The following is a 22,775-nucleotide window of genomic DNA, read 5'->3' as shown; positions in this document are numbered from 1 at the left end:
TGTTTCTTCACGTGCAGCAGTAAAAGACCTTGGGGTGATCATTGACTCCAGTCTTTTATCTGAAACTCATATCGATTAACATTATGAGGACAGCTTTCTTTCATCTCAGAAATATTGCGAAGATAAAAAAAATTTAATGTCACTACATGATGCAGAAAAACTAGTTCATGCTTTTGTTACCTCCAGGTTGGATTATTGTAATGCCTTACTGTCTGAATGTTCCAATAAGTGCATAAACAAGCTCCAGTTAGTTCAAAATGCAGCAGGAAGAGTCCTTACTAGAACTAGAAAATATAACCACATCACCCCTGTCTTATCCACACTTCATTGGCTCCCAGTCAAATTTCGTATTGATTATAAAGTACTACTATTGACCTTTTAAAGCACTGAATGGTCTTGCACCACAGTACCTGAGTGAACTTCTAGTCCTCTATGACCCACCACGCCTACTTGGATCAAAAGGTGCAGGCTATCTGCTGGTACCTCGTATAGTGAAGGCTACATCAGGGGGCAGAGCCTTTTCTTACAAAGCCCCACAGTTATGGAACAGCCTTCCAAGTAATGTTCGGGAATCAGACACAGTCTCAGCATTTAAGTCTCGGCTGAAAACATATCTGTTTAGTCAAGCCTTTTGTTAATGGTGTTTGAGGTAAAAGTGTAGATCTGGAGGGTCCTCAGACAGTGTTTCGGTAAACTGGGATGTATGGATGCTGTCAGTCCCCCACTCGCTTGCTCACTCAAGTTAGTTGACGGTGTAGTGGCTGACTGCTTTATGTCCTGGGGCTCCCTCATGCCTGTGTTACCTGTGCTGTGCCTGTGCTCCCTGCTTGTACTCAGTGCAATATGTATACTGTTCCTACTTATTCAGGTGACATTGGGCATACCTAAGAACCTGTGTTTTCTCCCCCCCTCCCTCTCCCCCCCCCCCCCCCCCCCCCAATCTGTCCCTCTGAGTTACATGTTGGTCCTGGGATCGAGATGCTGACCTCTTCTGCTCCTCGGACCTGCTTGATCCATCCTGGTGCCCTGTCTCTGGTTGGAGTCTCATCGCATTACTCCTGTGGAGGACGGCCCCATGTGGACAGTTGAAAGTCACACTTGGAGGACGCTCTGGGCTCTTACAGTAATACTTTCATGGCTGAGGACTACAGTTGACTTGCTAACTTTAGGACTGCAGTTGTCATGAACAGTTTTGCACTCAACTTTCCATCAATGAAGAGTTATAACATCAATGAAACTGACTTCATGTTAAAACTGTTAATATTATAGTCATGCTGTCTGTTGTTGCCCAAATGAGGATGGGTTCCCTTTTGAGTCTGGTTCCTCTCGAGGTTTTTTCCTCATGTCGTCTGAGGGAGTTATTCCTTGCCATTGTCGCCACAGGCTTGCTCACTGGGAATAGAGATAAAATTAGCTCATGTTTTAAGTTGTTCAAATTCTGTAAAGCTGCTTTGCGACAATGTTTATTGTTAAAAGCACTATACAAATAAACTTGACTTGACCACGACGGACTGGTACAACGCCCATATTACTGCTGATGCTGCCCCAATCCGCCGGTCCATCTCACACTCCATTTTACCATCACTCTTGAACAAGACCCCGAGATACCTGAACTCCTTCACTTGGAGCAGCAACTCACTCCCAACCCGAAGGGAGCACGCCACTGTTTTCTGGCAGAGAACCATGGCCTCAGACTTGGAGGTGCTGACTCATCCCAGCTGATTCACTCTCTGCTGCAAATCGTCCCAGTGCTTGCTGAAGGTCATGCTCTGAAGAAGCCAACAGAACTACATCATCTGCAAAAAGCAGAGATGCAGTTTTGAGGTTCCCGAACTGGACACCCTCCTCACCCCGGCTGCACCTTGAGATCCCATCTATGAATATCACAAACCGGATCGGCGACAAGGGGAAGCCTTGGCAGAGTCCAACACCCACCGGGAACATGTTTGAATTTATGCTGAGAATTCGGACACACATCACACTTTGGTTGTACAAGGACTGGATGGCTCATAGCAACAGCCCCGATACCCCATACTCCTGCAGTGCCCCCCACAAGAGTTCCCGGGGGACACGGTCATAAGCCTTTTCCAAATATATGAAACACATGTAGACTGGCTGGTCATACTCCCATTAACCCCCCCCCCCCCCCCCAACAACTCTGCCAGGGTAAAGAGCTGGTCCACTGTTCCACGGCCAGGACGAAATCCGTATTGCTCCTCCTGAATCTAAGGTTCGACAATCAGTCGGAGCCACCTTTCCAGCACCCTGGAAAAAACTTTCCCAGGGAAGCTGAGCAGTGTGATACCCCTATGATTGGAGCACACTCTCCAGTCCCCCTTTTTTTTGAAAAGCAGAACCACCACTCTGCCACTCCACAGGCACTGTACCCGACCTCCATGCGATGTTGAAGAGGTGTGTCAGCCAAGACAGCCTAACAATGTCCAGAGCCTTCAGCATCTCATCCACCCCTGGTGCCTTGCTACCAAGGAGCTTCTTGACTGCCTCCATGACCTCTGCCAGGGATATGGGTGAAGCTTCCCCAGAGTCCTCAGACTCCACCTCCTCCATGGAGGATGTGTAGGACAGGTTCAGGAGTTCTTCAAAGTGCTCCTTCCACCACCTGACAATATCCCCAGTTCGGGTCAGCAGTTCTCCTCCCCAGCTGTGCACAGCCTGAGGCAAGCCCTGCTTCCCTTTCCTGAGTTGCTGAACAGTTTCCCAGAACTTCCTTGAGACCAATGGAAAGTCCTTCTCAATGGCCTCCCCAAACTCCTCCTACACCTGGGTTTTTGCTTCAGCAGTTGCTGAAGCTGCAGCCCTTCTGGCCTCCCGGTACCTGCCTGCTGTCTCAAGGGACCCCTAGGACAACCAAGCCCAAAAGGTCTCTTTCAGCTTGACTGCTTCTTTCACTGCCAGTGTCCACCAGCGGGTTCTTGGGTTACTGTCATGACAGGCACCGATGACCTTTCAGCCACAGCCCCTACCAGTCGCCTGTACAATGGAGGCTCTGAACATGGTCCATTCAGATTCCATGTCCCCAACCTCCCCCCGGGGTGCACGTGAGGTCTTCAGTTCCCACCTCTGGAAGAGCTTTTCAAACCGAGGATTCTGCCAGCCATTCCCAGTTCACCCTTACTACATGCTTGGATTTGCCAGGTCTGTCAGGCAGCCTTCCCCCTCACCATCTGATCCAACTTGCCTCCAGGTGATCGTCAGTTGACAGCTCTGCCCCTCTCTTCACCTGAGCGTCCAAGACATACGGTCATGGATCCGATGATATGATCACTAAGTCAATCATTGATCTTTGGCCTAAGATGTTCTGGTACCAAGGTACCACCTTATGCTCAAACATGGTGTTTATGGCCAATCCACGACAAACACAGAAGTCCAACAACAAAACACAGCTTGGGTTTAGATCAGGCAGGCCGTAACTCCCAATCACCCCCTCCAGGATTCTCCATTATTGCCCACGTGAATGCTGGAGTCCCCAGTCGGCACCCCTTCCAGGACACCACCCAGTGACTCCAAGAAGGCTGAATACTCTACACTGCTGTTTGGTGCATAAGCATAAACAGTAACAGTTTTCCTCTCACCAACTTGCAGTTGCATAAAGGCGACCCTTTTCGTTCTCTGGAGAGAACTCCAACACAGCGGGGCTCAGCCAGGGGCTCATGAGTATCCCCACACGTGCCCAGCACCCCTCATCCTGGGCAACTCTGGAAAAGGGGAGAGTCCACCCTCTTTTCAGGAGTTTGGTTCCAGAACTAATGGAGGCAAGCCCAACTATATCAAGTTGGTACCGCTCCACCTCCCACACCAGCTTTGGTTCCTTTCCTGCTAGAGAGGTGACATTCTACGTCCCAATCACTAGGCTGCTCTACCAAAGATCAGTATGCCCAGGATCAACACGCCTTTGCCTTCCACCTAGCTCACAATGCACCCGACCCCAGTGCCTGTCCTTGCGGGTGGTGAGCCCACATGGTGGCGGCTCCATGTAATTTCTTTGGGCTGTGCCTGGCTAGGCCGCATGGGTCAAGGCCCAGCCACCAGATGCATGCCATCTAGCTCCAGGAGGAGGCCCCAGTATCCCGTTCCCAGGCGAGGTGCTGCAGCTCGTTCTTTGCCGTTTCAGCAGGGTCTTGAATCACTCATAGTCTGGCCCCTCCCCTGGAACCAGTTTGCCTTGGGAGACCCTACCAGTGTGTTGTGTGGTTTTTTTTTTTTTTAATTAATTTAATTAATTAATTATCTTGTTTAAGTTCATTTGTCTTCTTGGAACTGCTACTCCTACAGCTTTTGAGAGAGCAACACCATTCCAACTCTGACACATCCATCCTGAACTGCATCCTGAACTGGTGTAGTGTGCTTGTATACAGCGTTTGGATCAATGCACCCATTCTCTTTTCTTTTTCCCCCATAGAGAATGAATGGGGCTCACAAATCAAATTGTCCTGCTCCATCACACTTCATTGGAGAAGCGTCAAACTTCGTCATACCTCAGGCCAACTCCCCAGACACATACATGCAATTGGTTCTAACCCACACTCATCTTTTTCCTTTCTTTTTACTCCTCCCTTTTCCCCCATTCACTTCCATTCATTTTTGGCCCCATTGAAAATGAATGGAGTTTCCAGGGGAAAAAACTTTCACTCTGTCAGTTTTTTGAACTAATTTGACCAAACTTCATGAACCTTCATGTGATGCCTCTGGCCAAGTCCCTGCATATATCCATCCCCTCATGAGACCTGCATTTGTCTTTTCCTTGGTTTTCATGCATCCTGTTTTCCCTTCATAGGCTTCTATTAATTTTTGGCCCCATTCAGAAGAGTGGAGTTTTGCTCGGTAACACTTCACCACACATCCACCAGACTTCATATGGCACCTCAGGCCAACTCACCCATCACACACACATCAGGTCTGACCCACACTGGTCTTTGTCTTGCCTTTCATCCATTCATTTTTCCTCCCCATTGCTGCCAATTATTTGAGGCTTGACTGAGTCATCCTTCCATTTCCCCATAGGTGATAATGTATTTGGCAAAGATATGCTAATTTGAGACAATCAACTCAGTGTCCACTTTATTAGGAATAATTGCACGCACACCTGCGTATGCACACTTCCCACATATTAGCCATTCGCATGTTAGCATACTGACTGCTAGCAAGTTATCCACTTGCATATTAGCATGCTAGTGGTTAGCATGTTAGCTGTTAGCATGGTAACATGCTCACAGTTAGCATCAGGGTGCCGTTAGGGAGGGGAAATTAGGACGATTTTAAGGGCCTAGCATTGACAGAGGGCCCTCAGAGGACAATATTAATATTATTACTATGTGTAAATTAATTTAATAAATATTTTTAATAATTTTCTCTTATATTGAGCAAATACAACAACCTTTTGGTTTTTGTTTTCTGCAAAATTATTAGAATAGATGATCTCTTATTTCACCCTCTCCCCATTCATTATATGGTACAGTCTTGGGTAGGCAAAGCCAGAGCGTGACACTGGTTTGTTGCTTTCCAATGCAGCACTAACTTTAGCTGCACACGGTAGAAACAGAATTGACGGTGAACCGCAAAGGGACGGACTGACACCATCATGAAATCGGGTTACCAGAAACCTAGAGAGGCAGCAGAAAGCTGAGAGAGACAAAAAAAGGCCAACCGTTAGTCACTTTTTTCCCCCTGAAGAAAGGCAGCCTATACATTTATTCACTGACCTTCTTCGGTGGCTATTAACCTAACATGCTAACGTTAATGCTACAGAAGATTATTATTGTGGCTTAAACACTGCTTGAATGATCAAGTTAACAGCTAAATTTACAATGCAGTGTCATTTTACTTACCGTAAATATGTTTTAGGTTACCTTTACTGCCACTGAAAATGAGACGAGTAATGAATGTAATTTTAGTCTGCAAAGAGCTCAGTGAATTTGTAGGTCCACTATACAGCTAGTGTGCGAGATGGGTTAAGATGCATGCTAATAACCAGCTTGTTCACTAACGAGGTCTGCCCTCAACATGCACAGATGCAGCCTCAGGTTAGGAAACCCTGCCTCAACCCCCCTCCCAGTTGAAGCAGAAGGTGAGCAATATTTACAGTGCAATCTGTGAATAAAGGGCTTTGGGGTTGAGGCTCATGCAGACCGATTTTTAGTATTTATGTTGCATGAATCATGTGAACATCTAGCTATAGCAAGCAAGTAAAACTTTTGCTGATAACATTCATACAGTGGTGCTTGAAAGTTTGTGAACCCTTTAGAATTTTTTATATTTCTGCATAAATATGATCTCATCAGATTTTCACACAAGTCCTAAAAGTAGATAAAGAGAACCCAGTTAAACAAATGAGACAAAAATATTATACTTGCTCATTTATTTCTTAAGGAAAATGATCCAACATTACATATGTGAGTGACAAAAGTATGTGAACCTCGAAGATTAGCAGTTAATTTGAAGGTGAAATTAGTCAGGTGTTTTCAATCAATGGGATGACAATCAGGTGTGAGTGGGCACCCTGTTTTATTTAAAGAACAGGGATCTATCAAAGTCTGATCTTCACAACACGTTTGTGGAAGTGTATCATGGCACGAACAAAGGAGATTTCTGAGGATCTCAGAAAAAGTGTTAGTGCACATCAGGTTGGAAAGGTTTACAAAACCATCTCTAAAGAGTTTGGACTCCACCAATCCAGTCACACAGATTGTGTACAAATGGAGGAAACTCAAGACCATTGTTACCCTCCTCAGGAGTGGTCGACCAACAAAGATCACTCTAAGAGCAAGGCATGTAATAGTCGGCAAGGACACAAAGGACCCCAGGGTAACTTCTAAGCAACTGAAGGTGTTTCTCACATTGGCTAATGTTCATGAGTCCATCATCAGGAGAACACCGAACAACAATGGTGTGCATGGCAGGGTTGCAAGGAGAAAGCCACTGGCCTCCAAAAATAACATTGCTGGTGGTCTGCAGTTTGCTCAAGATCACGTGAACAAGCCAGAAGGCTATTGGAAAAATGTTTTGTGGACGGATGAGACCAAAATAGAACTTTTTGGTTTAAATGAGAAGCGTTATGCTTGGAGAAAGGAAAACACTGCATTCCAGCATAAGAACCTTATCCCATCTGTGAAACATGGTGGTGGTAGTATCATGGTTTGGGCCTGTTTTGCTGCATCTGGGCCAGGACGGCTTGCCATCATTGATGGAACAATGAATTCTGAATGATGCCAGCGCATTCTAAAGGAAAATGTCAGGACATCTGTCCATGAACTGAACCTCAAGAGAAGGTGGGTCATGCAGCAAGACAACGACCCTAAGCACACAAGTCATTCTACCAAAGATTAGATTAGATTCACTTTATTGATCCCACATCAGGGAAATTCACGTGTTACAGTAGCAAGAAAATGTCACACAGATAACAAAATAAAACTGAAATAAAAATTAGACAAACGAAAGATTAAATACAGAGGTTCTATTTGCATTATCTACTGTGAAAAAGTATAGAAATATTGCCTTATTGAGAGGCTCGGAAAAAATTGCACATTACAGGTAGACTGTGTGTGTGTGTGTGTATGTGTGTGTGTGTGTATGTATGTATATATATATATATATATATATATATATATATATATATATATAAACCCTGATTCCAAAAAAGTTGGGACAAAGTACAAATTGTAAATAAAAACGGAATGCAATAATTTACAAATCTCAGCTGATATTGTATTCACAATAGAACATTAGACAACATATCAAATGTCGAAAGTGAGACATTTTGAAATTTCATGATAGCAACACATCTCAAAAAAGTTGGTACAGGGGCAATAAGAGGCTGGAAAAGTTAAAGGTACAAAAAAAGGAACAGCTTCAGGACCAAATTGCAACTCATTAGGTCAATTGGCAATAGGTCATTAACATGACTGGGTATAAAAAGAGCGTGTTGGAGTGGCAGCGGCTCTCAGAAGTAAAGATGTGAAGAGGATCCCCAATCCCCCTAATTCTGCGCCGACAAATGGTGGAGCAATATCAGAAAGGAGTTCGACAGTGTAAAACTGCAGAGTTTGAACATATCATCTACAGTGCATAATATCATCAAAAGATTCAGAGAATCTGGAAGAAACTCTGTGCGTAAGGGTCAAGGCCGGAAAACCATACTGGGTGCCCGTGATCTTCGGGCCTTTAGACGGCACTGCATCACATACAGTCATGCTTCTGTATTGGAAATCACAAAATGGGCTCAGGAATATTTCCAGAGAACATTATCTGTGAACACAATTCACCGTGCCATCCGCCGTTGCCAGCTAAAACTCCTATAGTTCAAAGAAGAAGCCATATCTAAACATGATCCAGAAGCGCAGACGTCTTCTCTGGGCCAAGGCTCATTTAAAATGAACTGTGGCAAAGTGGAAAACTGTTCTGTGGTCAGACGAATCAAAATTTGAAGTTCTCTATGGAAATCAGGGACGCCGTGTCATTCGGACTAAAGAGGAGAAGGACGACCCAAGTTGTCATCAGCTCTCAGTTCAGAAGCCTGCATCTCTGATGGTATGGGGTTGCATTAGTGCATGTGGCATGGGCAGCTTACACATCTGGAAAGAAACCATCAATGCTGAAAGGTATATCCAGGTTCTAGAGCAACATATGCTCCCATCCAGACAACGTCTCTTTCAGGGAAGACCTTGCATTTTCCAACATGACAATGCCAAACCACATACTGCATCAATTACAGCATCATGACTGCATAGAAGAAGGGTCCAGGTACTGAACTGGCCAGCCTGCAGTCCAAATCTTTCATCCATAGAAAACATTTGGTGCATCATAAAACGGAAGATATGACAAAAAAGACCTAAGACAGTTGAGCAACTAGAATCCTACATTAGACAAGAATGGGTTAACATTCCTATCCCTAAACTTGAGCAACTTGTCTCCTCAGTCCCCAGATGTTTATAGATTGTTGTAAAGAGAAAAGGGGATGTCTCACAGTGGTAAACATGGCCTTGTCCCAACTTTTTTGAGATGTGGTGTTGTCATGAAATTTAAAATCACCTAATTTTTCTCTTTAAATGATACATTTTCTCAGTTTAAACATTTGATATGTCATCTATGTTCTATTCTGAATAAAATATGGAATTTTGAAACTTCCACATCATTGCATTCCATTTTTATTTACAATTTGTACTTTGTCCCAACTTTTTTGGAATCAGGGTTGTGTATATCAAGTCAAGTCAACTTTATTGTCAAATATGCTATACATGCTCGACATACAGCACAGATGAAAAATCAGTCCTCTCTGACCCACGGTGCAAACAGGCAATGCAATAAATAAAAATAGAATAGAATAATTGAAAAAAACAAACAATATAAACAGTATAAACACTCTCTAGATAGGAACTAGACAGACAACACTCAAACAATATAAACAGAATAAATAAACAGTATAAACACTAGAAAAGAACAAGACAGACTAAACACTCAAACAGGCAATATAAACAGTATAAACACTCTAGATATTAACTAGACTAAACACTCATACATATTTTATATATATATATATATATATATATATATATATATATATATATATACACACACACACACATTGGTACAAATAACCAAACAGTCAAGGGCACTTGAGGTATAGCAGGTAAACATGAAATAAGCAGAATAAACAAACTAGCAGCTGTTAAGGTGAGGTAGTGCGGAATAGTGCAAATGAGCGAGGTAAAGTGAGATGTGCGGTCCCTGAGCTCAGTGTGTTAATGAACGATGAGATGTATGTGTGTGGGGGGGGGACTGCGAGGATGACATGTCAGATGCTGAAGGGGTGTGTGCGAGCAGAATCTGTGGCAGAGGGGGGAGGAGGGGCAGAACAGGGAGGGAGTTGAGCCTCCTGACCGCCTGGTGAAAGAAACTGTTCTTGAGCCTGCTGGTTTTGGCCCGGTGACTCCTCAGTCTCCTCCCCGATGGCAGCAGGCTGAAGAGGCTGTGAGATGGGTGGGTGGGGTCACCTGCAATCCTGATGGCTTTGCAGGTGAGGCGGGAGTTATAGATATCCATAAGAGAAGGGAGAGAGACACCAATGATCTTCTCAGCTGCTCTCACGATGCACTGCAGAGTCTTGCAGCAGGACACGGTGCAGGCGCCGTACCACACAGTGATGCAGCTAGTCAGGATGTTCTCGAGGGTGCCTCTGTAGAATGTGTGCATGATGGGGGCCGGGACTCTTGCTCTCCTCAGTTTGCGGAGGAAGTACAGACGCTGTTGGGCTTTTCTGGCCAGTGATGCGGTGTTGTTGTTCCAGGACAGGTCTTCAGAGATGTGCACACCCAGAAACTTGGTGCTGCTCACCCTCTCCACTGCAGCACCGTCGATAGATAGTGGAGCATGCTGGGTGTGCTCTCTCCTGAAGTCCACAACAATCTCCTTCGTCTTCTCCACGTTCAGACGGAGATTGTTGTCCTTGCACCACATGGCCAAATGGCTCACCTCACTCCTGTAGATTGTCTCATCGCCGTTGTTGATGAGACCCACCACAGTCGTGTCATCCGCAAACTTAATGAAGATATTTGAGCTGGATGTTGGTGTGCAGCTCAAATGTATGTATAAAAATAGTTTAAGACCTATATTGTTGCACATAGTAATTGCATTGATGAGAGATGGCAGAGGTAGTAGTGGTGAAGTAGTGCAAATATAACGACAAACAGGTTATTGGTGCTACATTACAAGTTGTGGGTGTTTATACAGTCTGACAGCAGTAGGTATGAATGACCTGCGGTATCTCTCCTTACACTGTGGGTGTAGCAGTCTACTACTAAAAGAGCTGCTTAAGGCCCCCACAGCCTCATGTAGGGGGTGAGAGGGGTTATCTATGATTGATGTCAGCTTGGTTAACATCCTCCTCTCACCCACCTCCTCAATGGAGTCCAGAGGACAGTCCAAGACTGAGCCAGCCCTTCTGACCAGTTTATTAAGTTTCTTCCTGTCCCTCTCTGAACTTCCACAGCCCCAGCAGACCACAGCATAGAAAATCACTGATACCACCACAGTCATAAAAAGTCCTAAGCAGTGTCCTGCACACACCAAAAGACCTCAGTCTTCTCAACAGGTGGAGACGACTTTGGCCCTTCTTGTACAGGACATCTGTGTTTGTTTGTCCAATCCAGTTTGTTGTTGAGGTTAACACCCAGGTATTTGTACTCCTCCACGATCTCAATGTCCAAACCCTGGATGTTCACTGGTGCAATTTGAGGAGCCGTCCTTCTGAAATCAATCACCACTTCCTTTGTCTTGCTGGCGTTGATGTGCAGGTGGTTCAGTTTGCACCAGGCGACAAAGTTGGTGATGACCTTTCTGTACTCCAGATCGTCCCCCTCTGACACACGTCCAACGATGGCTGTATCATCTGAGAACTTCTGGAGGTGGCAGCTGTCCGCGTTGTTAAAGAAGAATAAAGTTAATGTTTTGGAATGGCCGAGTCAAAGTCCTGACCTTAATCCATTCAAAATGTTGTGGAAGGACCTGAAGTAAGCAGTTCATGTGAGGAAACCCACCAACATCCCAGAGTTGAAGCTGTTCTGTACAGAGGAAGGGGCTAAAATTCCTTCAAGCCGGTGTGCAGGACTGATCAACAGTTACCGGAAACATTTAGTTGTGGTTATTGCTGCACAAGGGGCTCATACCAGATACTGAAACCAAAGGTTCACATACTTTTGCCACTCACAGATATGTAATATTGGATCATTTTCCTCAATAAATAAATTACCAAGTATAATATTTTTGTCTCATTTGTTTAACTGGGTTCTCTTTATCTACTTTTAGGACTTGTGTGAAAATCTGATTATGTTTTAGGTCATATTTCTTTATGGAAAATTCTAAAGAGTTCACAAACTTTCAAGCACCACTGTATATAGACATTCCAATAATAAAATGGACAAAAACTGGCTAAAAAGATTGTTAGACAGCTTGACTTAAAATGTAAAGGGAATAATGCCATTGCCACTTTTAAGATATTTGTTTCCCTTTTTGATCAGCTAAAGTTACTAGCCAAGCACACAGCTCATTCCATCCAAATGTTAGTAATACATACATATAGTACATGTTAGTATGATTTATATGACAGAGTCTGAATTATGTACCTTATGGTTAAGGTTATGGATACTTTAGAGCCAGGGCCCTCTTCAAGCCATGATGTAGCCAAAGAGAATACACTTTTCTGTTTTTGATGCATCCATTTGTAGACAGCATGGTATAACCAATTTGTCAACGTAAAATTCATTGTTGTGTTAAAAAAAAAAATGTTCCCCTCTGTTGCACAACAAAGCCCAGAAGTCACTTTTAAACTGGATGTAGAGTATGTACAGTGGTTATTGAGCTCATTTTGAACATGTTGAACATTTGAGATACTAAATATTTGAGGTTGAGGTATTTATTCTCTGCCATTTGACGTCTTTGTATATTTAGCTGTTTTGCCATTGTTCACATTTATATTTGTTCTTGTTCAAGTCTTTATTTAATAAGTTGATGAATGTTGAGTTTTTCCTCACTGCATTGCTGATTACTGTGTTTACTGTGTTTTTCTATTAAATTGGCACAGCCAAAAAAGAAACAAAACACTCAGTGGATTTCTTGCAGCGCACCATGTAATCATCTATCAATTAAATAGTTCATCAACCTAGAAATTTAACTGCATATAATGAGTCAGTACATGAAGGAGACATAATCATGAATTTGGAAGTGTGTTTGTGACAGCAAAGCCAGTCGACACCAAGTTTATACTTTTTCTACTAGTTTATCTACTAGCTACAGCCTGGGTAGGTTGCTAACTAAATACTGACACCTAGTGGTGAAAAGTAATATCAGGGTATAAACAAGGTCTGTGTCTTCTGTGATCAATTCAGTGGTGTTCAGATTAGAGGTCTGCGCGGGACAGAATTTTCAGTCCCGCTCCCGCAAAGAATTATGATTTTCAGTCCCGCCCGCGCCTGCCATATTTTGTCCCGCTCCCGCCCGCAAATCCCGCATGATGCAGACGTTCGCGTTATTTCTCACGAAAGTTCTTGTCATTGGCTTGGGGAATTAAACATGCTGAGCTCTCCACTGACCGATCCTTCACCTAGCGCATGTAGCGAAGGTGCGCGTTGCCAGGCGGCATGCGCAGCTGAGGCTTTACAGAGATACCCAACACACCTACCAAAATCTACAGTGGATATTAAGAATATTGTACATTGCACATAGCTTATATGTCACTCCTCACATTTACATTCTAGGAAATACAAGTAAGCCTATAAGAAATTAATATAATTTAAAGACACAGCCTGATGGTGCCCCGCCCCCTACTTTGAGTGGATTTGAGCATAAATATCTACAGCTCACGTTCAGGGGTGCGTTTCCCAAACAACCAACCAAGTTGGCATTAAACCAATATGGTACGATGCAAGTTTGAACTAACTAACATCCAAAAAACGACTGTTTCCCAAAGCTGTAGTACCAACTTGGTCTGAACCAATAAGTTGATTTGAACCAACACAGTTCAAACCACAATGTTTTCAGATGTGTTCGGATGGTCTCGTTTATTGTCGGAATTCAGAGAAACAACCCGAAGTTGGCTGACAGTGTGAACGGCGTTTCACCATTAAATGACCGTTAAGCCAAATTTGGTGCGTCCATAATTTTCCCCTGATGCTTGCAACTTGGTGTAGATGTTCATTTAGACTAATATAAAATTGCAATACCCCTCATTTGGAAATCACGTGTAAACAAAAGGCATCTCCATAAATTAAAGCATCATATACTAGTTTTGGCTATAAGGCTATTTGCCCTGATTAAAAATAGCTAAGCAAACTGCTGTGAGATGGCACAGATCACACGTTATGTAGATCTACATGTTGTGTATTTATAGGTGGCATTGTTAGGTTTATTGTAAGTTTATGTAGATCTACATGTTGTGTATTTATAGGTGGCATTGTTAGGTTTATTGTAAGTTTATTGTTTAGACTCTGACATTCTTCTGACACATTTCAAGTTGAGCGCTGCATGCGCTCATGATTGACAGCTCTCGCTTTGCGCACTCGCACTCCCACTTCCGAGTCTGTGGCATTATGATTCCAACCGCGATTTCATTCTCCTCTCATATCAAGTGTTGCGCAACCACAACCAGCTCCTCAGATTATACACTATTTCTCACTTTAAATTGAACAATCTGTGCGATACACCGTCAAACAACTGAGATATTTAAACATCGAGACATTCCGTCCGACATGTTGAATGCAGTTGACACCTTCAGACAAAGTTGGTTAGGTGAAACTAAGCACTGAGAGGTGCTGAAACTAAGCACTGAGAGTGGAAAGGAATCGGAAACGTACGCGAGATTAGACCACATCCGCAAATTTAGGCATCTTAAAATGTTTTTATTAATGCCAAATAAAATATCCAGCACAAATTATATATGATAGACATAAATTAATAATTTATAAATTTTATTTTAAACACGTTTTTAGTTAGCGGGACTGCAGCTTATCACCTCTTCCACCCGCTCCCGCATTGTGCACTCCCCCTCCCGCCCGCACCCGCAATGAGCTTTCAAAATTTGTCCCGCGCCGCACTGCTTTGTGTCGGGTCCCGCGGGACTCCCGTGGGAGTGCAGGGCTCTAGTTCAGATCCAGTGGGTCATTACTGGTGTTTGACAAACTCAGGCTTTTGAATTCATGTGCATTTTTTTGTTAGAAAATTACACTAACTCCTTCCTTTGGATAAACTAAGGTTCAGGGTTTTTTTTGTTTGTTTGTTTTGTGGGGGTGGAATATATTTATATTCTTTCATAGGGCCCAAAATTTCAAACGGCACCCCTGTCTAGCATGTTGGCTGCTAGCATGTTATCCGTTTGCATATTAGCATGATAGCTGTTAGCAGTTAACATATTAGCATGATAGCTGTTGGCATATTAGCCTTAACATGTTTAGCGTGTGAGCTGTTAGCATGTTACTTGTTAGCATTAGCATGTTGACATGCTAAGTTGGCCATAATAATGTATTTTCCGTTAGCATATTAGCACGTTAACTGTTAGCATGCTAGCCTTAGCATGTAAACATGTAAGCTGTTACCATGTAAGATGTTAGCGGTGGTATAGAGGGTTAGGATTGGATAAGTTATTACTTCTTCCTAATCCTTTCTGAACATTATGTTATTGCCTTGTGGCTACGCTATTCTGTTTGTTTATGATGTTTTGATTATTGTATTTTTTATTTAAATTTTTATTTTTATATCTTCTTTATTGTTCAGAATAAAGTAATCAATCAATCAATCAAAAAAAAAAAAAGCATATTAACCTTAGCATGTTAGCCATAATGTTACCATGTTAACCTTGGCATGTTAGCTGTTAGTATGTTAACAGTTACCATGGTTAATGTTTATATTAGCCATTAATATATTAACATGTTAACTGTTAGCATGCTAGCATGAACGTGTTAGCATGCTAACAGCCAGCATACCATCGGTTAGCATGTTAGTATGCATGATGTTCATAGTTTGCTGTATCGACACAATTACGCTGTGAGCTCAGCCATTTAAAACAGATTGTGAGGTCTCATGTCTGATGCAGTTACTGTTGGTGACCCTCTGCTACAGCTCAGCAAGGACACTTTGCATTTTCTTTGAGGAAATGCAGTTTAGTTGTTTATTATAGCTCACTTGTTTTTTGGAGCTGCTATTCCTCCTACAGCTTTTGAGAGAGCGACACTGTTCCAACTCTGACACGTCTGGCCTGAGACGGTGTAGTGTGCTTGGATACAGCTTTTGGACACATCTGTGTCCAAAAGACACAACCGTTCTCTTGTTCTTGTCATTTTTTTTGCCTATAGAGAATGAATGGGGCTCACGAATCAAATCGTCCTCCTCGGACACGCGTCATCGGAGATGTACCAAACTTCCTGTGATACCTCAGGCCAACTCCCCCGACACATACAGGGCTCAACATTTAACTTTTAAACCCACTTGCCCTGGGAGGCAAGTGGGGGTAAATTTCCACTCCCCCCCCCCCCCCCCCCCCAATTTTATCACTTACTTCCTATTTGTGAGCACTATAAATATATTTATTTATTTATTTTTATTTTTTTTGGAAAACCATAGAATAGTTGTGAATTGCAACATAAAATGATCATACATTGAGTTGAAGTTTGGTTATTGAGTAATTTTATTATTAAGTTTGGTTATTGGTTACTTTTTTACTTGTAATGGACAATAAGAATTTTATCAAAAATAGTTTTTCCTGCCTTGGTCGATTTATTTTCATGTCACATGTACGCAGCTGTTGTAAAGTTGTGTTTGTGTAGAACTCTCTCAGACTGTAGGTTCATTACTCGATAATTTAAAAATCATAAAATAGAAATCTATAACAAAGTTTGTATGAAGAAAACAATACGGTGCCAAGACTTTTGAGCAGTACTGTTTGAGAATTTATATATAATTTTTTTGTGATATCATCCACCTCTACGTTTAAAAAAAAATCCGCACTGCGTCACGACAGACAGGATAACGTTTGAGTTTAAAATTATCGTTCAGTGTGTAGGTTGTGGGTGTTTTATACAGACCTGGCAACCTGTAACTGAATCAGCATGGGCAGCCTGTCTGGACACAGCGTGGGGTTTTTTTTGTTTGTTTGTTTGTTTTTAAATAAACCTAGAGGTGGATGATATAACAAAAAAAACCCGATATATAAATATTTTACACAGGACTGTGTTCCTCTGATAACAGAAACAAAGTTCAAGCTCTCTCTGCTCTTAATCTGTTCTGTTCTTTCAGGATTTATCGTGCATGTCGCTCCTTGTTGAGTTTTTTATGCCCAAGTTGTTTGAAACCAGTCTGGGTTTTCTGTGTCAAATAAGGAAGCGGCTTCACCTGGAAGAAAATCAAACACTTTCATGAAGGCGCTAACTCGAATCTCATCTCATTATCTGTAGCCGCTTTATCCTGTTCTACAGGGTCGCAGGCAAGCTGGAGCCTATCCCAGCTGACTACGGGCGAAAGGCGGGGTACACTCGAATGTGAGCAGAAAAGTAAAATAAAACGAGATTCTTAAGCAAACTCTTCCATCCTCACTTCCGACTTTTTGTTTTTGTAAAATACGTTTTAAATACAATTGCAGTGATGGGAATAACGGCGTTACTAACGGCGTTACTTTTTTTTTAGTAACGAGTAATCTAACTAATTACTTTTTACATCGTTATAACGCCGTTCCCGTTACTTACAATAAAATACTATGCGTTACTTTATTAAAGCTGTTCTCATCTGGCACGCTGCTCGTTCAGCCTTTCTTTACTCTGCTTTCGTGTGGGGCGGGGAGACGCGAGACAACGGCACAGTAAGCCAATCAGAGTAGATTTGGACAACATACGTAGGTAGGCCACGCCTACTGCACTACTGCGCACGCTTTCAATCGGAAGACCCAGCGATGGCGAGCGGTCAGCCCAACACTGCGCTTTCACATTGGAAATACAGCCATTACTTTTCATTACTTTAAATAAAAGGCAAGAGTGTTTACATGCAATGCACATTATGTCGAGGAACAAAGCGTTTGTCCTCGTCAGTGGCCAGTAATTAGTAACATAATTTTAATAACTACAAAAATATATTACATTTGATAGATGTCTTATCTCACATTGTCCCACAAAAATATTAATATAGTGTAGATAACATTACTAATTGGTTCTGTTAAGTGTCCATTTCAGTCATTAAACACATTTAACATTCACTTTTATTATGATTACACTAATTGAATTTGATTTTTTTTAAGGGGGAACAAAATGTAACGGAATAATTACTTTCCCTGGTAATTAGTTACTTTTATGACAAAGTAACTCCGTTACTAACTCAGTTACTTTTTGGGAAAAGTAACTATAACTAATTACTTTTTGAAAGTAACGTGCCCAACACTGTACAATTGTGAATTTCTCCGGAGTTTTCAGGCTGAGCTCCTCTCCTCGTATTCTTTCACCACTCATTTCCCTGTTCTTGAAGCATTCGCTTGTTTTAACATTTTTCTTGATAGTGGGGAGACGGTAATGCCTTTTATCTATTTCTCTGAACAAGCAAAAGCAGCGCAAAAATGAACCATACTGATTCAGTTTTTCTTCAGTACGAAGAAAACAGCCAAGACATAATGGCAGATACCGTATGGAATCAATTTTGTGCCAAAATGTTCATACAATACTTTTGAAATAAGTATTGTATAAACATTTTGGCACAAAATTGATTTTTTAGGAACTGAAATAAAATATCAAAAAGGCTAATTTTTGTGGTGCTAGTTCGTAATACATGCTCATTCCAACTTGCCTGGTCAGGCATGTCGGGGACTTACGGTATCCCACTTGCCCGAATGCGTGTTTCAATTGCCCCAGGCAATCGGGCAGTGGTTAATGTTGAGCCCTGACATACATGCAGTTGGTTCTGACCTGCACTCATCTTTTCCTTTCTTTTTGCTCATCCCTTTTCCCCCCATGCACTTCCATTCATTTTTTGCCCCATGAATTGAGTTTCGGGAGAAAAACTTTCACACACTGTCAGTTTTTTGAACCGAGTGACCAAACTTCATGAAACTTCACATATCTCAGGCCAAGTCCCTGCACATATCCATCCCCTCATCTGAGACCTGCACTCTTCTTTGGTTTTTCCAGCATCCCTTTTTCCTTTCATAGGCTTCCATTGATTTTTGACCCCATTCAAACTAGACCCCGAAGCCGTTTGTTTTCAGGATAATGGCTGGCTGATGAAATTATTGGCTGGCTAGCTGACTCAGCCAAAACCTTAATGGCTGCTGCAGCCACCAAAATGTTTATGGCTACAAATGGCTGATACTGGACGTCACTGTGTGGCATATATCCGGGCGAACGGATCAAACAAATGGGGGGAATAAATAGCAAATTACCACAGGTCCCCTGGTCTCTTACTTCATTGTAAATATAAATCTAGCAAGATTGTAGTTCAATGCTAATAATAAGCTAATCTGGATTGTTCGAGGAAGGCATCTAGCTATCTACTCTCACTAGCAATGACCAGTGAAGGACTGGCAGCTATCTTACTATGATGAAAGTAGAGTGGTGGAGTACTTTTTTTTTTATCAATCTCGAAGTATGTGAAACAAACAAAAAAAAATACCTTTACACTTTCCCTCAGCAGCGGCAAAGAATGCAGCCATCTCGTCGATATCGGAGTCGATTGTTGCTCTGGGTGGGTTCCCGGGTTCCCCAGTGTATCGTGGTAACGGTGTGAGGGGCGAGAAGCCAGACAGGTAGTCACAACGGCAAGCTTGTGGTGGCTCTCTGTGCTGTGATATCAGTTCTAAATCTCTACAGTGTATGCCTATACGTCTCTATTGTGTTACTACTAGTGTGTACAGTTGATCATGTTTGTGTCACTTTTCTTGTAGCTCATGATGTGGATAAACCCATTATTTGATGTACACAATTCTTAGTGGCTCAGCCAAATTTTATTAGATAGCGGCTCAAATTGGCTTACAAAATTATTGGCTGGCGGCGGCTCAAATTCTAAATGGCGGTTTTAGCGGCGCCTGGCGGCGGCTTCGGGGTCTAATTCAAACGAATGGAGTTTTGTTCAGTAACACTTCACCACATAGCCACCAAACTTTCATGTGGCACCTCAGGCCAACTCGCCCATCACACACATGATATCAGGTCTGACCCGCACTCGTCTTTGTCTCGCCTTTCATCCATCTCCTTTCTTTTTCCTCTCCATTGTCTGCCAATTATTGGAGACTTGACAGAGTCACCCCCCCATTCCCCCATAGGTAATAATGCATTTGGCAAGGATCTGCTCATTTCAGACTGACAAAAAAATAAAATAAAATCAACTTAATGCCTACTTTATTAGGAATACTTGCACACACGCACATACAACACATTATCCATTAGCATATTAACATGCTGGTTGAAAGCATCTTATCCATTTGCATTGTAACAGTTAGTATAAAAGCCTTAGCGTCTTAGCATGCTAGCTGTTAACTCTTAGCATGTTAACCTTAACATGCTAATAACATGTGAACAGCTAACATGTTAAAATGCTAACCATGTAAAATGCTAACAATGCTAACTTTAACATACTAGCATGTTAACAGCATGCTTGTTAGCATTTTAACATGTTCACTGCTCAGATGTTAACTGTTAGCAGGCTAACAGTAAACATGTTACCCGTTAGCATATTAGCATGCTAGCTGTTAGCATGTGAACTGTTAGTATGTTAACCTTAGCATGCGCACCTTAGCGTGTTAGCTGTTAGCATGCTCAATTGTAATGGTTTGTTGTATCGGCACAATTATGCTGTGAGCTCAGCCATTTAAATTAGATTTTAGAGCGTGAGGTCTCATGTCTGATTCAGTTTCTGTTGGTGACCCTCTGGTCCAGCTCAGCAAGCATACTTTGCATTTTTTCTGCGGAAGTGCAGTCTCGGTTTTTATTTGCTTAGTTTTAAGTGTTGGACGCAAAGTGATGCTGAAATGTTTGAGATATAATGTATATATATTTTTTCCAGTTGGCATCTGATAGCAGTGTCTCAATCCGGTTCAAGGTCCAGGCTCTGATCTACCCCGTGCTCCAGGCTCTGGACTTCAACACTCCGTCATACCAGCAGAACAGTGATGTACCCATCCTGTACCGCTCGCTCATGGTCCGCTTCTGGCTGGAGTACCTGAACGGGGCGCAGAACCTCATCCCTGCTCTGCTGGTGAATAACCACACAGCACTGGACCAGAATCAGGACACAGCTTCAGCCAGAGAGAAGCTCAACTGGACCCAGTTATTAGCTCCTAAATTCACCAAGCATTACAAACCTGTAGTTCCTCGTCATGGTTCCCCGCAGATCCTGCAGCAGCTCCCAGGTCTCCTGGACACCCGAGCTGCTCCATTATTGGCTGAAACTGAGGTTCTGAAGCTGGTTCCTCCTGCCTACATCATGACCTGTGAACACGATGTGCTGCGGGATGATGGGCTAATGTACGCACGGCGCCTAGAGGATGTTGGAGTACCCGTAACCAGTGACCATTACGAACAGGGATTCCACGGAATCATGATGTTTGGATTTTTTCCTGCCTGTTTCTCCGTAGGGTGGGAGAGTCAGAGGAATTACATCCACTGGCTGCAGCACAACCTCTAATTATTTTAGTCAGAGTGAAGGTCCAGTGATCCAGATACTTATATACCTCATGTGAAATCACTGTATACAATGCATACAAAATGCAAAATTACTTTTATTAATCAGTTAGTGTAAGGTTATAAAGTACTCTGGCAGGTCTGGTGTTACAAAAAAAACCTGTTATGGAAAATTATTTTTATAGTTCATTATACGAACTACATTATAGTATATTTTTTAAATAAATATTTATTCTGTAAAAGCAAAGGCTTTTACAACCAAAATAATTCCCAAAAATTTAAGGAACTATATAAAACTGTAATTTACTTAATTTACCATGCAAGTTTACAATAAAAACCCTGAAACACAACCTTAAACACCTGCAATGATGTGAAAGGGAAACACAGTAACATAACAAAAGTAGTAGCACAGTATCAAATGAAAACCATAAGAAATACTCACAGAAAGTGAACAGTGAGTCACTTGATGCTGAAATGTCATCAAATCATGAATCCTTTATTAACTGATGTTTATACCATCAGGACTAAAACAATTTCACGTCTAACTCAATTACTGAATAATAGTAAATATACATAATTAGTTGAAGAACTCGGTTTGCATAAATACCTTTCAGCTAAACTGATGTATTACAAAGTAACCACACATTCCTTAATGCTTCATACTGATCAATATAGACTTATTTTTACTATAGAATGGAATAATTATTAATTAACACAGGTGTTCAGCTGCCTTCAGTGCCGCAAAGTGTGAGCGATACGCTAAAAGATATATCCCGAGAGATATATACTTAATATAATTATGTATGTATAATTCAGTTGCCAGAATTACAGAAATGTTCATTAAAAGACTGAAAAACATTTGTCTACAAAAAATAAACTACTATAAACTTAAAAGTAAAAAAAAAAAATCATAAATTCTAAGAATTTTAATACAATTTAATAATAAAAATAAACTGAGTACTTTATAGAATCAGTCAAATTTTATCATCAAATCAGTTTTTAATTATTTATTATAATAGAAAAGTGGTATTGTGAAAACTGATCATGATTATGGAGGAAAATTGTCATATTTGTTAACGTTACTGATGATTCAGTCATGGTTCAGTAATTAACGTAGCTAATAATGTAAGTTAATCTAATGTTATTTAGAGGAACATTAATGTGAAGATGAGCACAGTGATGTGGAGGAAAGGAAATAACAGACACTGAAATGCTTGACATTAAGAATTTGATTTATTTTAGTTTTTGATAAAATATACTTTTCTTAAAGATTAAACAATAAATCACATCAGTGTGAGTGTGTGATATATATATATAAATTTTTTCCTTCATAGTGTGTAGATAAAGCTCTGTCTGACATGAACAGGAATCTGTGACCCTGAAAAGTGAAATAAAATAGTTGAGAACATTGTGGTTTGTACTTTCACCTCCAGCTACAGAAAAGGCATCAAGAGGTCAGTGTGGAGGAAACCTGAGCAGGGTGCAATATGGGGTAGTGGGTGGGGGTATTAGGGGTGTAATGCGGGGGCAATGGGGGGTTTTGGAGGCGAGAGATGTCAGCCGTCTCCTCGAGCAGATGGGAAAGGCCTCTGAGGAATGTTAACACCAACTCCCTTCACCTGT

At 41.9% G+C, this 22,775-nt stretch overlaps 1 protein-coding gene across 5 annotated transcripts in view; it reads left to right on the top strand.

The window, feature by feature from the left end:
- The window catches only part of LOC132866998 (neutral cholesterol ester hydrolase 1-like), a 38,161-nt gene extending 16,150 nt beyond the window's left edge, over positions 1–22,011 (top strand). For all 5 annotated transcript variants that reach the window (XM_060899663.1, XM_060899666.1, XM_060899667.1 and 2 more), the window contains one exon: positions 20,536–22,011. In XM_060899663.1, coding sequence (XP_060755646.1) covers positions 20,536–21,156 — 621 coding nt within the window. In that variant the 3' untranslated portion in view covers positions 21,157–22,011. The remainder of the gene's footprint in view (positions 1–20,535) is intronic.
- The last annotated feature ends 764 nt before the right edge of the window (positions 22,012–22,775 follow it).

The sequence above is a fragment of the Neoarius graeffei genome, chromosome 19, assembly GCF_027579695.1.
Source record: "Neoarius graeffei isolate fNeoGra1 chromosome 19, fNeoGra1.pri, whole genome shotgun sequence".
Classification (NCBI taxonomy): Eukaryota; Metazoa; Chordata; class Actinopteri; order Siluriformes; family Ariidae; genus Neoarius; species Neoarius graeffei.
This window is presented reverse-complemented; position numbering and strand designations above follow the sequence as displayed.